This window comes from Phyllostomus hastatus, unplaced genomic scaffold, assembly GCF_019186645.2.
Source record: "Phyllostomus hastatus isolate PE091 unplaced genomic scaffold, TTU_PhHast_1.1 phas_scaffold_1066, whole genome shotgun sequence".
Lineage (NCBI taxonomy): Eukaryota > Metazoa > Chordata > Mammalia > Chiroptera > Phyllostomidae > Phyllostomus > Phyllostomus hastatus.
Window position 1 is genome coordinate 14,928,235 of NW_025334004.1, and position 14,527 is coordinate 14,942,761.

Sequence of the window (14,527 nt, forward strand, 5' to 3'; positions counted from 1 at the left end):
CTGCGCTTTTCTTCCTGGAGGACTTTATTCCATTTTTCCCTTTACCTCAGACTTCAGGGGGTCGCACCTCAAGGTTCCTGACCGCAGGCGCCTCCCCCTTCTCCACGGGGAGGCTGAGAGAAGTCACGGGGCCGTTGCGGACATGCTCCTGGGCCGAGCAGAAGCCTCAGGGCCGAGGGCAGGCCAGTAACACTGCTGCTGAGGCCACACTGCATGCTGAGGGATTTCCCCAAGCCCTCTCTCTGCCAAGGGTGTGTGCCTGGTTTTTCAGTGCGTTATAAAGGACCACAAACAGGTTAAAAATCAGACACAAGTTTGGTCAGATACCACGAAGCTAAAACCTGACATTCAGGCACTCTGAAATATCTCTTACTGATAGGGTGGAAATGTGGATGGGCGCTTGGCCTTGGAATGGAATGTGTGAAATACGGATTAGCGAGTCCCCCGACTTCATGCCCAGCAGTGTGCTGGATGCTAAAGAGAGTGTGGAAGAAATACATCTCTGTGCCCTCTAGAAGCTGTAGTTATGAAGATAAAAACATACGCAGGGACAGTTATGTGAGGTAGGTTGAGATGAAGTGAGTGGTTCGGGTTCAGAATTGTGAGTGGTTGTGGGAGGTAGTTGGGGGTCTCGAATCCGGGGTATGGGGCTCAGAACTGATTTTTAAGCTCTGCGGGAGCCACACTGGTGTGCCAGCGTCTGTCATCGTGGGACAGTGACTGTTTCCTAAGACTCACTGTCATTTTACTCTCTACTTAAGACTGTCCTGTTAGAACTTTGAGTCAGATGTAAGTCCCCGCTTAAAGGGAAGGAACAACCCAACCCAGCAAGACTTCTTTTCGGGCAGCCTGCAGGTGGGCAAAGCAAGATGATGTGGAGCCCTCCCAGGAGGAGTTTCTGTCTCCCCAAACGGAACACTCACTAGCAGGGAGCGCAGGCAGAGAGCAGCCAGCGTTCTCTTCCATAGCCTCTGAGTGTGTCCTGCAGTGAGCACTGCTGTTGCTGGGAGTTCAGTGTGAGCCAGGCATGACCCTGGCCCTTCGGTGGCTCCCATAGGATGGTTGCTGCCCCTCCAAGTCACCCCCAGGCAGCCACAATAGCATCTGGAGGCGGTTCTAAAGTCTCAGAGAACAGTACATCATTTCTGCCTTCTTTCGCCGACTGCCTGGCAGAAGAACAAATGTACAACTCCTATGGCCTGCATGTAGAGGCTGTGCGTGTACCCCTGATGCCCAGATCTGTAGGGCACCCCCAGCTCCCAGCTCACTTGAGTTCCTCCTCCAGGTGACCAAGTTCAAGTGGAGACAGTACAGATGCCCCAAAGCACAAACCACAGTAGCTTTGATAAACGAGAATTTCAAGAAATTCCCCATTCTTGTTTCCTGTTTTAGGGGGAAGGTAAAACCGGGGCTTCACTCAGGAGAAGGGGTGGGATGCAGATTTGGCCAACTGTTGGCCTAACCTGTTGGAAGCCTGCTTGTGGCTGGACCCACTGCAAAGGGCTGTGGGTCCAGGGAGGAGTTTGGGATTGTGGGTTTCTACCCTGGGGGTGAGTGACTGCCTTACTGAGCGTTTACTGAGCACCTACCACAAGCTCAGGCATTGGCAATGCAAATACCCCATGTGCCTTAGACCCGCCTCTTCAGAAGAGCTAATGGTCTGCAAAGGAAGAAAGGCATGCACAGTGTTGGTAGCACATGGAAAGGACCACGAAACAGCACGTGGCACACAGGACATTGGAAGAGTGTGCCCACGAGGGGTTCAGGACAGCCTGGGACAGCGACCTCTGCACTGAGCTTGCCAGGTAAAGAAAGGTGGGAAGGGAATTCTGGACAAAATGTTCAGCCTGTAGATTATTGAGTGCCCACTGCGTGCCAGGTGCTGAAAAGCACAAGAAAGCATGGTAGGTGTAAAACGAGAGTGTGGGTGTCATGTCCAAACCTGCGAGCAATTTAATCGTTCCAGATCATTGCCTTCTGGGCAGCAACAGGAGAGAAAGCTGGAGCGGTGAGCTGGTAATAAAAACGATTGAACTTCACTGTTTTCATTTGTCGGCTGTTTACGTGGTGCTGAGACTTGCATGAGCACCTCACCCACCTCTCTATCTCAGCCTCTCCTCACGACAGCCCCTGGAGGTCCGTGCAGCAGTCATTCCTGCTGTGTTAATGGGGTCGAGGCGTTCAGAGGTGTTGACTGGCTTGTCCAAATCTCATAGCTAGTAAGTGGCAGAGCCAGAGTTTGCACCCACATTGTTCGACTCCAAAGCCCAGGCAACCCACTAGTCGGTGGGACAGTTGTATTGGCATCCAGTGAAGAGCTGTTGTGTGTTTTTTTTTTTTCTTTTTTTTAAGGTGAGGAGACCAGAGAAAGTTGTAGTGAGCAGGGGGGTAGCATGATGAAAAGGGAACCGGATACCTTATCTCAGAAGCTGCTTTGGCCCCCCTTCCCTACCCTCCCCCTTGTCATAACCCCTCAGAGGCCCCCACATTCGGATTAGCTTCACTGCCAGAGTCCAGTCCTGGCGGGTCCCTGGGTCCCCAAAGGAGGAATGACTCAGGCGAAGTGAATGGAGTGAGACGCCCAGTGGGGTGCCGGAGGACAGTCGGGCATTTTGGGCCCGACTAACTTCCCGAGGAGAATCAGTCTTTATTTTTATAGAGGAGGTTACACAACATTCAATGCATAGTGTGATTATTAAACAGTTATCATAGAAATAACTTTGAAAAGTACAGAAGGTTTTACAGATCAATCATGTTAAAGAAATAACCGAAAAGTACAGGAGGTCCCACAGATAAACCATGTTAAACAAAGGTTATTCTGACCAAGAGGGTTATCAATCAGCCAACGAACCTATATGGGCACAAACTTTCAGGTGCCAATTAGTAACTAGGGATTGGTCTAAGTTAAAAGGGTGCAAGGGGTGATTTATAGGTTATATAGAAATTAGCTATTGTCTGTTGAGGTTAGATTTGTCTAGGTTAGGTAACTGGTTTCCTGCATAGGTCTTTTGATTTATACATCTTGGGGGGGGGCATGTTTTGTATTTGTTTTCATGTATTGAGATTATTCAACTAGAACTCCTTGCTGCTTTACCCACCTGGTCCCATTAATAAACATTCCTATCCAGGGTATGGGAGGGGTAGTGGCTCTAATAAATCTTGAGCTTTTAAGTGGTGACTCCTTAAGGGACATTCCTAGCAACAGCTTCCTCCAGCGTTCTGGCAGCTGGTCTGCCCATAGTTTAATTTTGTCCTTAACTTCCCAGGTGGGGGGAGTAGGCAACATTAGGATTGTTAGGGACTTCTGGTCTGTGGTCAGCAAATCATTTCGCGCAGAATCAGAGACATCGTGCAGATTTTTTGTTATAACGCACAGGTACCCAAAAACCCCACCACCTATTGCTAGCAGGGACAGGCATGCAGGAGGAGATAGACAGGGGATCCAGCCACAGTCGCCTCTGCTGTGCAGACGTGTCTCATCTGACCCGACTGTGTCAAGGGTCGGCTGTTGGTCGGCTCTGGACACTTCACCTAACAGAGCCCCTCCCAGCTGAAATGGCCTCCAATTTCTAAAGGGAGGTGTAACTTCTTGGAAACATTATAAAAATTTCAGGCATTGAAGCTCTGGATCTTTGTATCTTTTCCTGCAAAAGTGTTTTGTTTTTCCTTTGAGGAGATAAAAAGAGCTCTGGGGTTCGATTCCCAGTCAGGATACATGCCTGGGTTGCAGGTTCAGCCCCCTGGGTTGTGTTACAGGAGGCAATCACATTGATGTTTCTCATGCTTTCTCCCTTCTCTAAAATAAAATATATTAAAGAAAAAAGAGCTTTGGGTGACTTACGAGGGGAGGAGAGGATGCGTCTGGTCTGAAGTCGCTCGTCACTCGGTGTGCGCCAGCTCCTCACCACAGTTTAACCTTCCGTTGCGCATCTCACCAAGAAGTCTCAAGAAGCCCGTTCCTGCTGGATGGAAGTGGTACAGAACACCCTCGGTTTGGGAACTGTGGAAAGTTTGTCTCTAGGCTCTCCATCTGCCCCCTGGGAGCCTTGTCCTTCAGGCGGGCCATCTGGACACACCCGCTCCTCCTGACCCATCTGGTGGCCTTCGGGCTGTTTGTATAAAACCCCGAGAGGCCCTGGCTGGTGTAGCTCAAGTGGATTGAGTTTGGGCTGCAAATTAAAGGGTCACCAGTTCAATTCTCAGTCAGGGCACAGGCCTGGGTTGCAGGACGGGTCCCCAGTGGGGGCCACGTGAGAGGCAACCACACGTTGATGTTTCTCTTTCTCTGTTCCCCTCTCTCTAAAAATAAATTAAATCTTTAAAACAAAACCCTGAGAGAAGGGCTTATTTTGTGGATCTGGTTACAGGCGATGACCCATAACACATTTGATCCTCAGCAACACTATGAGGTTGGTGGCACTGTTCCTACGCGCACCTCAGCTGCCCATAGTACAGATGAGGAAACAGGTTTAAGAAGGCCAGGTAAGTTGCCCACGGTCATTCAGTCTGTAAATGACAACACGAAACTTGCCTCCACAGCCTGATTTCTCCCGTAGCTTCAGTTGGTGTGGAACTGGCCTGTTCCCACGGCCCTTTCTGCTGCTCCTCCCCACCAGAGCCGCAAGTAGTGGGCCGTATGAGTGGTGAATTACCCCATGGTACAGATGGAAGAAGTGGAGTCAAGAAGCTGGGAATGGCCCTGGCTGGCGTAGCTCAGTGGATTGAGCGCGGGCTGCGAACCAAAGCATCGCAGGTTTGATTCCCGGTCAGGGCACATGCCTGGGTTGCAGGCCATGACTCCCAGCAACCACACATTGATGTTTCTCTCTCTCTCTTCTTCCCTTCCCTCTCTAAAAATAAATAAATAAATCTTTTAAAAAATTAAAAAAAAAAGAAGAAGAAGCCAGGAATGGACCTAAGATCCAGGGCTAGGAACCCGGGGAGTTCTTGTCTGGGGACTAGAACCTGGGTGTTCAGGTCCTCCTTGTCTGGTCCTCTCTCTCCACCCCGCTTTGTGATTGGATTCTCGTCCTATGGAGTTGGGTGTTTACACCTGTACACATGACTGGAGAGAGGACCCCTCCTCTGCTTCTGGAGTCGTGGCCACCAGAGGCCAACCAGGACAGTCCTGCACTCACCCCCCCACACACACACTCCACCCCGGGGTTCCCAGGGAAGACATCCACTCCCCTCTGAACGAGGACTCGGGCTGCCGCAGTTCAAAGGACGGGCCGCTCATCTCTCCTGGCGGGGGCAGCTCTTAGCTCCCGAGAGCCGGTTATTAGGTTTTCAGGAACAGTACGAGCTGTAGTAAATGGCATGTACTATATAACATAAGGGTAAATAGCAGTGTCTCTTCCCAACGACTGGCTGCTCAGTGGCTCAAATCCGGTGGAGGTGGGAGTGTCTCCATTGAGGTACGCAGCACGCAGCAGCAGGGCAGGTCCCCACCGCCAGCGCCGGAGCCCTGCTCGCTCAGCGTTCATCATCACGGGGGGCAGTCTGAGGCTCAAAGGGAAAGTGGGTTCTTGGCCAAGACCTGCCAGCTCGTCTAAAGGTCTAGGTGAGGACATGAAGTCTGTTTGTCATTGGACCAATTAGCCAAGTGGTTTAGAGCCTCTGATTCAGTCCCCTCGAGGGACCGACCTTCCACTTGTCAGGTGCAGCATGTGGGGCAGAGAACAGGAGAGGGCCCAGTCTCGGACGCCAGAGACACAGGAGTGGACGGTGTTCCTTGGGGACGCCACACCCATTTTTAAGTCCGGGCAGGCGCTCAAATGCAGGTGGGATTCAGCACCAAGGAAGCTGAGTGCTAAAAGGGGTCAGTCATAGTGGGCAGGCATCTTGAGACGTGTGCTGGAGGGGGCTTCACCCTAAGACTTGGTGGGGAGTTGGGGGCAGAGGGAAGGGCCTTCCAGGCAGGGGACGGGCAGTTTGGGTAGGAGTGAGTTCATAAGGTCGTTTCCTGAAAGGACACTCCACTTTGGACGTCTGGCTCCTCATCCTGTCATTGAGATCTTGGGTTCTGGTCCCAGCCCTGCTGCTAAGTAGCTGTGTGACAGGGCGAGTCACCTCCCCACCCCCTGCCACCCCCACTGACCCTCAGTTCTGTCATCTTCAAAATGAAAGGTTGGCCTCCTTTCCCCGCCATTCGATGATCTGATTCGGTAGTTGGAGAGATGATGTTTCCATCCCAGTCACACTCCCCCACCGCTAGTTATTTATCTGTTCATCACTAGTCTGCAAACCATTTTCAGATTTTGAGCAAATTTCGAATAGTTGATTCTCCTCCAGCTGATCCAGTGTTCTCTGCATTGAGCTAAGGGTAGCTGGGCATAGACCAGTGGCCAACTGATGCGGGTAGGGGTAGGAATCTCCGGTTTAACTCTTTCTCATCTCTCACTGAGGGATGTGGTGCCCACATCCCTCCAGGCTGCTTGTGCTGGGGGCTGGGGTCAGCCACCGCTGCCCAAGGACTCTCCCTTGGGCTCTTCAGCAAGGCCTGGGGGCACTGGTCGGTGAGGGCCAGGACTGAGTTGGGGGACAGCAGGGAATAGTGTACTAGCCCCCAAGTAACAAAGCCCTTGAAAGGAAGACAGCGCTGCTGTGATGGAAGACCTTGACCCTCCTTTCTTTCGAGGGATTCCCTGATCCCTTCTCTCTGAAACCTTGACCAGGTAGGGTCTCAGCCTTGGCCTGCTGGCCCTCCTGGAGACCCCTCTCGTCAGAAGGGAAGGACGGGGTGTGGATGATCTGACTCGGGTCTGGCTGGCCTCAGGGAGCTGGGGTAAGGGCCTCTGTCCAGCCTAAAGAGCAGGGTCAGTTTTTCCAGGGGCATCTCGGGACTTCTTCCACTTGCAGACTGGCCAGTAGGCAAGGTTTCAAGGTACCGATGTCTGGGTTTGAAGAAGTCTGGGTCCCAGTTTCTAGTGAGGCATCTACAGACTTCCTGGGCTTATGGAGAGGGGGGCAGGGGCGGGGCCCCGGAGCTTCAGCGGAAGGTGCCGTGGACGCCCTGTCCTGGCAGGACAGCACTGGGAAAGGGAGACCTGCTAGTCACTGGGGACCAAGACGAGAGGTATGGGTAGTGGTGGGTTGAATTGTGGGTCACACACTGTCCCCCAAAGCCAAGTATTGAGGTACATGCAGCTGATGATGCCTGTTTGCATCGAAGCAAACCAGGTCCGCTGCCCACTATCAAAATATAAACTCGGTCCCACCGCTCTCCACCATCTCCGCCTCTGCGACCAGCCCAGCCTCTCCCTCCCTCGCGGCTCCGCTGGCGGCCCTCTGCAGATCCACCTCCGCTCAACAACGAGGTCGGCCTTTAAAAAATATAAACCGGATCTTTCCACTTGTTTAAACCCTCCTAGCACACTTCGGATAAAAACCTGTCGATTCCTTCCTGCTAATTCAAAGGCTCCAGGGGACCCGGCCCCTGTCTCCAGGCAGACCTCATCAGGGACGCCCTGCCCTCCTTTTGCTCTGCTCTGCCCCACACTGACCCCTCCCACCGGGAGAACGTCGCTCCTGCGGCTCCCTCGGCCAGGGGGCGCTCTCCCCCAAGTCTTCCGCGCCTTCCCGGACCGCGGGCCGACCCGGGCCACGCCCCTCCTCCGCGGTCCTCTTTTCAAATCGCCATCCCCTGGTATAACTGCCAACAAAGTACGTATGTGTCTCTGAACTGCTTGTTTATTTGTTGGCCCTTGCTAGAAATATAAGCTTCGGGGCACCAGGGAGCTTGAGTGCCTAGGGACAGTGAGCGGCGTGGAGGAGGTGCTTAATAAAACATTTATTGAAAGAATGAGTGAACAATTAAATGCACGAGCTGCTCAGAGACCCTCCTCCCACTTTCTTTAAAGAAGGATAATGTAATGATATTAACAAATATAATGATTAAGCTCAGGGACCTTCTTCTTTTGTTTTTCTAATCCTCACCCGAGGACATTTTTTCATTGTCGAGGGAGACAGACATCCATGTGAGAGAGAGATATTTCCTCCTGCACGTGCCCTGACCGGGGATTGAACCAGCAACCGTTCGATTTCCGGGAGGACATTCCAACCAACTGAGCCACAATGGCCAGGGCCAGGGACCTTCTTAAGAAAAACTTGAGTTCATGCACATCACTGTCCGGGCTGCAGGGCGGAAGAGAACGCAGAGTGGGCTAGGAGGAGGGAGGAGTGGCGGAATGGCGGAGCAGCGCTTCTAATTCTGTGCTGTGGGGCCACACTTGGCGGAGCGCTACCTACGGCTTCTAGGTGCTACCTTCAGCGTGGGCTTCCTTCCAGGCCTGGCGCACCTTAATCTTCACTTTGTAAGAGTCGATCTGAAAGACCACGTTGGGGGTGCCCTCCAGGGAGGGCAGCTGCCCGTCATCCGAGACCCCCAGGTCAAACCTTTGCAGCATCCAGGACAGGAAGAGAAAGAGCGCCTGGCGGGCCATGTTCTCCCCGAGGCAGGAGCGCGGTCCTGCTCCGAAGGGCAAGTAGCTTAACGATGGCAAGATGAGCTGGCTCCCCGTGGGGTCCAGGAAGCGCTCTGTGGGGACGTACGGCAGGGGTCAGGCAGGGGCCAGGGCAGGAATAAGTAGAGGGGTGCCTCTGCCCGGCCAGAGGAGCCCCCGTCCGGGATGTGCACAGCCTCACCTGGGGGAATCTCAGCCTGGAAGAGACACAGCCCTACCCTCGGGCGGCCCTTCCTCACACAGAGGACATGAAATGTCCAGCAGGTGGAAACGCTACCATCCAAGGGGAGAGGGGGCCGACTTCTTGGGGGACGTGTGCCTAGAAGGCCTCTTGGAGGAGGAGGTTTGCAGTTAGTGGAAGGACAAGTAGGAAACCCAGCCGTGAAGAGTTTGGTTAAACCCAGAGGGGGATGGGGGTGTTCTAGCGGCCCCCTGGTGGAGGGGAAGTAATGCTGGGGTGCGGCCTGGGAGCAGGGCAGGACGCGGACTCACCAGGCATGAACTGGTCCGGCTGGTGCCACTCCTTCTCGCTGTGATGCAGTGCCCACAGGTTGATGACAACGTTTGTGCCCTTGTCAATGGCAAACTCACCAATGCTGTCCCGGGAGGGAGAGGAAAAGGGGGTCTGGCATATCGTCCTCCCCCACCTGCTCAGCCCCAAGCCTCCACCGTCCTCCACTCCGGAGGCAAGGGCCCTTTACTCCCTCGTGCCCACCCCCTCATCTTTTCCTCGGCTTCTACCAGATTTCGTGTGAACCCAGCTCTTCCCCAGCGCTCGCTCCCTGACAAGCACTTGTGAAGCAGCTCTTCCGTGTGAGGACATTCACGTCTGGCAGGGCGTGTGCGCATGTGTTGCGAGCTGGTGCAATGTGTGTTGTGGCTATTGGGCCGAGTGGGAGCACAGAGCACCTGCCTTTTGTCCCAGACCCCATGTCTCTAGGACAGCAGGCGGCTTCTGAGGGAGCTCAGGTGGGTCTGTGGATTAGTCGCTGGGGGTTAGTGGGTGGTGGGTATGTTGATCAGTAGGGTCATTGTCCGTGGTTGACCACAGGTGGATCAGCAAGGTGGTGGGCTGGGGGAGTGGAGGAGGGGCTGGGTGGGCTGGCAAGCAGTGTTGAGTGCATCTTGGGGCTGGGCGTCACTGCGAGGGAAAGCACACCTGGAGTCAGTGATAGCCTTGTGGGGGATGAGCGTCGGCGCCACGGGGCGGATGCGAAGCACCTCTCGGATGGTGGCCTCCAGCAGAAGGAGGTGGTTCCGGTCACTGATAGTTGGGGTGCGACTGAAACCTACATTCTGGTCAATCTCCTTCTGGATCTTCTTTAGCAACTGGGGGCAAGAAAAGGGTAATGTGACTAGAGTGTCTTTAAGTCCAGGAGAAGCATGGGCTTCGAGGAACCCTACTGTCACATCTAGAAGAGCTGGCCCAGCCCCTGTTCAGGGGCAAACTCACCAATGCTGTCCCGGGAGGGAGAGGAAAAGGGGGCCTGGCATATCGTCCTCCCCCACCTGCTCAGCCCCAAGCCTCCACCGTCCTCCACTCCGGAGGCAAGGGCCCTTTACTCCCTCGTGCCCACCCCCTCATCTTTTCCTCGGCTTCCACCAGATTTCGTGTGAACCCAGCTCTTCCCCAGCACTCGCTCCCTGACAAGCACTTGTGAAGCAGCTCTTCCGTGTGAGGACGTTCACGTCTGGCAGGGCGTGTGCGCATGTGTTGCGAGCATGTGTTCAGGGGGTGCTCTGCAGCCTAGGCTCTCCTTCCAGAAGATGGGGCAGTGCCACCCTAGGGTGAGGGCGGAGCAGGCTAGTCTTCCTGCATGGGAACCCTGGGGCGGTGCCTCGTTCTCTGAGGCCAGAGTTGCATCTGGCTGGGGTCAGGGGTGGTTGGGAAGGCTGGAGTAAGGAGAAGCCCACCTGAGGATTGTGCAGCAGGAAGGCCACCGTCCACTTCACCACAGAAGTGGTGGTCTCCAGACCAGCCCCAAAGATGTCCCCTATGGTAGCAAGATTGTATCGGTCCGAGAGCAGCTTGGACTCCTGGTCTGGGCCAGTGTTGTTATTGACCGAGTTCACCTGCGCTTGAATCAGTATGTCCACCAAGTTAGTGACAGAGTCGCTGCTGAAGTTCTTCTGGTTGGGTGAGATCGGGAAATAGTGATAAGGAAGGAGCCCCATCTACAACACTCTACCATACTTCCATCCTAGACTGGAGATACAAAGGCTTCTTCCACTTGGAAGTGAGGGAGTGAAGTGAGTCTAGTCTGGACCTATGAGCTTGTGGAGGTGAGGCAGCTCTAGGTCCTCTTTAAATGTGGTGGGGGAGAGAGGTGGACCTGGCTGGTGCGGCTCAGTGGATTGAGTGCCAGCCTGTGAACCAAAGGGTCTCAGGCTCAACTCCCACTCAAAGATACATGCCTGGGTGGCAAACTAGGTCCTCAGTAGGGGGTGAACAAGAGGCAACCACATATTGATGTTTCTTTCTCTCTCTTTCTTCCTCCCTTCCCTTCTCTCTAAAAATAAAATAAATAAAATCTAAATAAGTAAATACATTTTTTGGGGGGGTGGACAGGTCCCCTCTAGGATCTTCTTCAATCCCTCACTTCCCCATCCCTATTCATTAGTTAAGTCAGTTTTTAATAAGCACCTACTACGTGCAAAGACTCTCTGCTAGCTGCTGGAGATCCTACGGTGTTCAAAGTGGACCCCAAACCCTACTCTCAGGACACTTTCAAGCTAACTCATGATCCCTGCTGCTCCATCCCCTACCTTATGTTTCTCATAGATTGAACTCAGCAAATCATCTCGCATTTTCACATAGTTCTTCATCATTTTTATGGTTTTGTTGGGGAAAATCTGGAAAGTAGGAAGGAACGTCAAACCCATCCCTCTCACATTTTGCTTCTACAGCTGCCAGAATCCCTCCCGGGGGTAGATCCCAGCCTTGTGTCTCTGGAGAGCTCCGCTCCAACCCCAACCTTCAGCCAGAATGGAAGGCGAGAGGGGGGCAAATGGGACCACCAACGACAACTAGGACGATTCCAAACCAGGGAGAAGGGGGCGGTCTCCACCCCCCCTGCCTCCCCCGCCCCACCCCCACCCCCTTCAGTCAAACATCAGACACCAAAGTTTCCTTAGTAGGCTCTGTTTCGTGCCCATCCTTGAAGAGTAAGAAAAACTTGAGTCTGAAGCCCTGGGCAAGTTTTTTAACTTCTCAAGGCCTGTATACTCATCCCTTTGGGGATAATAAAACCTACCTCCAAGGGGAATGCCATGATTAATGCACGCAGATTGCTTGTTAGTGGCACACGGCAGTTAGTACATAAATGAAAGCTGTTAGTTATGAGTATAACATGCATGACTAAAAAGCTAAACCTATGTATGTAGACAAGCAGCAAAGTGTTAAGAGGCAGAGATGGTAGAGGTCAGTGTGTCTGAGGTGGCCAGGAGGAAGGTGGGTCTGGAACTGGGAGGTAAGAAGAAAGCAGAAATGGGGGCACCCGCAGGGTCTGCTGGGCTCTGCAGAGGGGCCTGTTCTCATGCCTACCTTCAGCATAGGGAATACGTCTACCATACTGTTCTGGCCCAGCGATTCCATGATGCCTTCGTTGGACGTGTGTATGGTCTGCAACGCAGGATGTCCCTTCTTGAAGGAGGTGTTGAAGCAGATAAAGCAGATTATGTTGGTCACCGCCAGGAAGAGCGGCAAGGACAAATCTATGGACTGGCCATTTTGGGTGTCCAGGAAATCACAAAATGAACTGATTTCCTGACATACTGAGGGAAGAGAAGGACATGAGGTTGGGGGATTAAGCAGCACCCTCACCCCATCTCTACCGGTTCCGTCTTTATCAGGGACGGATAGCAGATGGCCACTAGATGGCAGCAGTAGCCAAGAAAACGCTAGGTTGAGCCCCCTGCATCCCTTCTCCCGCAGTAGCCCTCATCTCCCTCACGAGCTCCAGGGGCCCCGCAGGGCACTCACTGATCTTTTCTAGCTTCAGGTCTCCATCCTTGAACACGGAAAAGGTGGCCCGCACCAGCTTCCGATGCAGCTGCCAGGCGTCACCGTAGTCGGCAAAGGCAACGCCCTTTTGCTCGTCTGACAGGATATCTAGAGTTGTCTTTGGAGAGCAGGAAAGGCTGGATCAATCCGACATGCCCCGCCGGTCCTTACCCTGGGTCTCCTGCACCTATTCCCCGGACCCAAGGGACCCAGGCTGTGGGGTGTCATTGCATCTCTCCACCAGGACTGCGAGGCCTTGGCAGACAGGGCCCAAGCCCCTCTAACTCCGGATTCCATCAGAGAGTGAGGAAGAAGGGACGCTCAGTTTGAATGCAGGGGTTCTGGGGTTCCGTTCAATGTCAGGGTCACCTCTGGGCCTCTCTTTTCTTACCAGTTGCTGACTGGGTGGTTGGGGAGAGCAGCTATGGATGACGTAAGCTCTCTGAATCAGGCCATCCTGGGGGCAGGGGTGGGCGGTGGAGGGGCTTGCAGAGACCGAGGACTACCCAGACCTCTGCCTTTTCCTGGGTCCTCTGGGAGACGCTAAAGGCACAGGAGCTCGCCTCCTGTTCGTGCGCCCTTCCATGGCCAGGCTGTGTGCCCACCACAGGGCCACACCCGAAGACTGCAGATGTCTCGTCCGCCCAGTCTGAACTTGGGGTCAAGCCATCTCTTCCCAGAGGCACATGAAAAGCTTAGGCTTCAAAGCCTCCCCTTTTCTCTCCCCTGACTCGCAAACCCCAACTGACTGGTGTCCTCCTTCCTCTTTGCACCGAGGAGAAGCGTTCAGCAGAGTTGGGAGGGAGGCAGTTGGGCAGCAAACCTGGCCTGATCAGAGATGAGTGTCTGGGGAGCCCTGCCTTGGGTGTTGGGGGGGGGAGGCGGTGCACTGGCGGTGCTCTGGGCAGGTAGCCCGCTGTGAGCTGTGAGCTGCGGTTGGCTCCAGAGACACGGCAACCCCAGCCCTCCCAGACCAGGCTGCTCCCTTGTACTTTCCCACAGAGGACAGTAATGACTACTCCCACGTTTCACAGGAAGAGGAACATCCATAAAGCTATTTATTGAGCACTTACTGCACTGGGCACTGGGCTAAGATTTTTGCATGCACTATCCCAGTTAACTAGGGAAGTCTTAGGCTCAGAGAGATCCTTATCCAGTTTGGGGCTGAGATGATGGGAGTGAGGACTCCCTGACCCCCTGCACCCAGGCCAGTGCCCCCAGCCCACTCTCCCTTCAGGGCAGCCCTGAACAGGAGGTCTTCCTTTCATTCTTCCTGCCTGGGTTAGAGGCTAGGTAGGACCTTGAGGGGTTGCTCCCCACCAGAAGCCCTGCTAGTCTGTTTTTAGGAAGAATTACAAGTTGTTAGATCTGGAAGGGTCATTCCAGGCATGGTCTTGGCCCAAGAACTGAACAAACCCATGGGTGGTGAGAGAGGAGAGACAATGGGCACTGCTTACCACTTGGGGCCGCCCCGAGAATTCCTTGCCCTTCTTGATAAGCACCTCCTTGGCCAGCTGGTGGTGGCCGATCATCACTGTAGTCTTGCTACCCATACGAAAAGAATAGATGGGGCCGTATTTTTCCTGCAGCTTGAAGAAGTTCACGTGCGGATGGCCACTTCTGGGGATGAATGGCAGGCTGCCCACCAAGGGCAGGGATGGGAGGCTCTTGGGGTACTTGCCACTTGGGTGCTTTGGCTTGGGCCAAAAAACACAGGCTAGGGTCAGGAGCAAGATAGCCCAGAGCTCCCACATGGTGGCCTGGTGCTGGCAGGTAGGATGCACAGGTCCGGAGAGGAAGGGCTGCAGCCACCCTGAGAGGCAAGGAGGCCTTTTTAAGGGCTGTCACAATCTTTACCTTGGCTGGGTGTTATCTCTTGCCTTGTGGGAGTTTATCCTGGAATGCAGCCAAGTCTGAGCTCTCTCGTAGAATGGGGAAAGGAAGGGGAAGTGCAGGCCTTCTTAAGGGCTGGCTTAACTCCAGGGCAAACCTCTAAGGGAGGGGCAAAGGAAGGGGCGGACAGCTGGTCCCCCTCCCTTTTCCCAGAGTACGTCAGAAG

General features: G+C 53.9%; 1 protein-coding gene across 1 annotated transcript; it reads right to left on the bottom strand.

Moving 5' to 3' along the window:
* Window positions 1-7,803: 7,803 nt before the first annotated feature.
* On the bottom strand, window positions 7,804-14,268 carry LOC123828947 (steroid 17-alpha-hydroxylase/17,20 lyase). The gene is made up of 8 exons (XM_045854428.1): window positions 13,926-14,268; window positions 12,448-12,586; window positions 12,010-12,239; window positions 11,232-11,318; window positions 10,380-10,595; window positions 9,625-9,794; window positions 8,958-9,061; window positions 7,804-8,539 (listed from the first exon to the last, which is right to left on the bottom strand). Exons 1-8 carry the CDS (start codon window positions 14,220-14,222, stop codon window positions 8,256-8,258), a joined length of 1,527 nt encoding a protein of 508 aa, XP_045710384.1. The 5' UTR covers window positions 14,223-14,268; the 3' UTR covers window positions 7,804-8,255.
* Window positions 14,269-14,527: the final 259 nt, after the last annotated feature.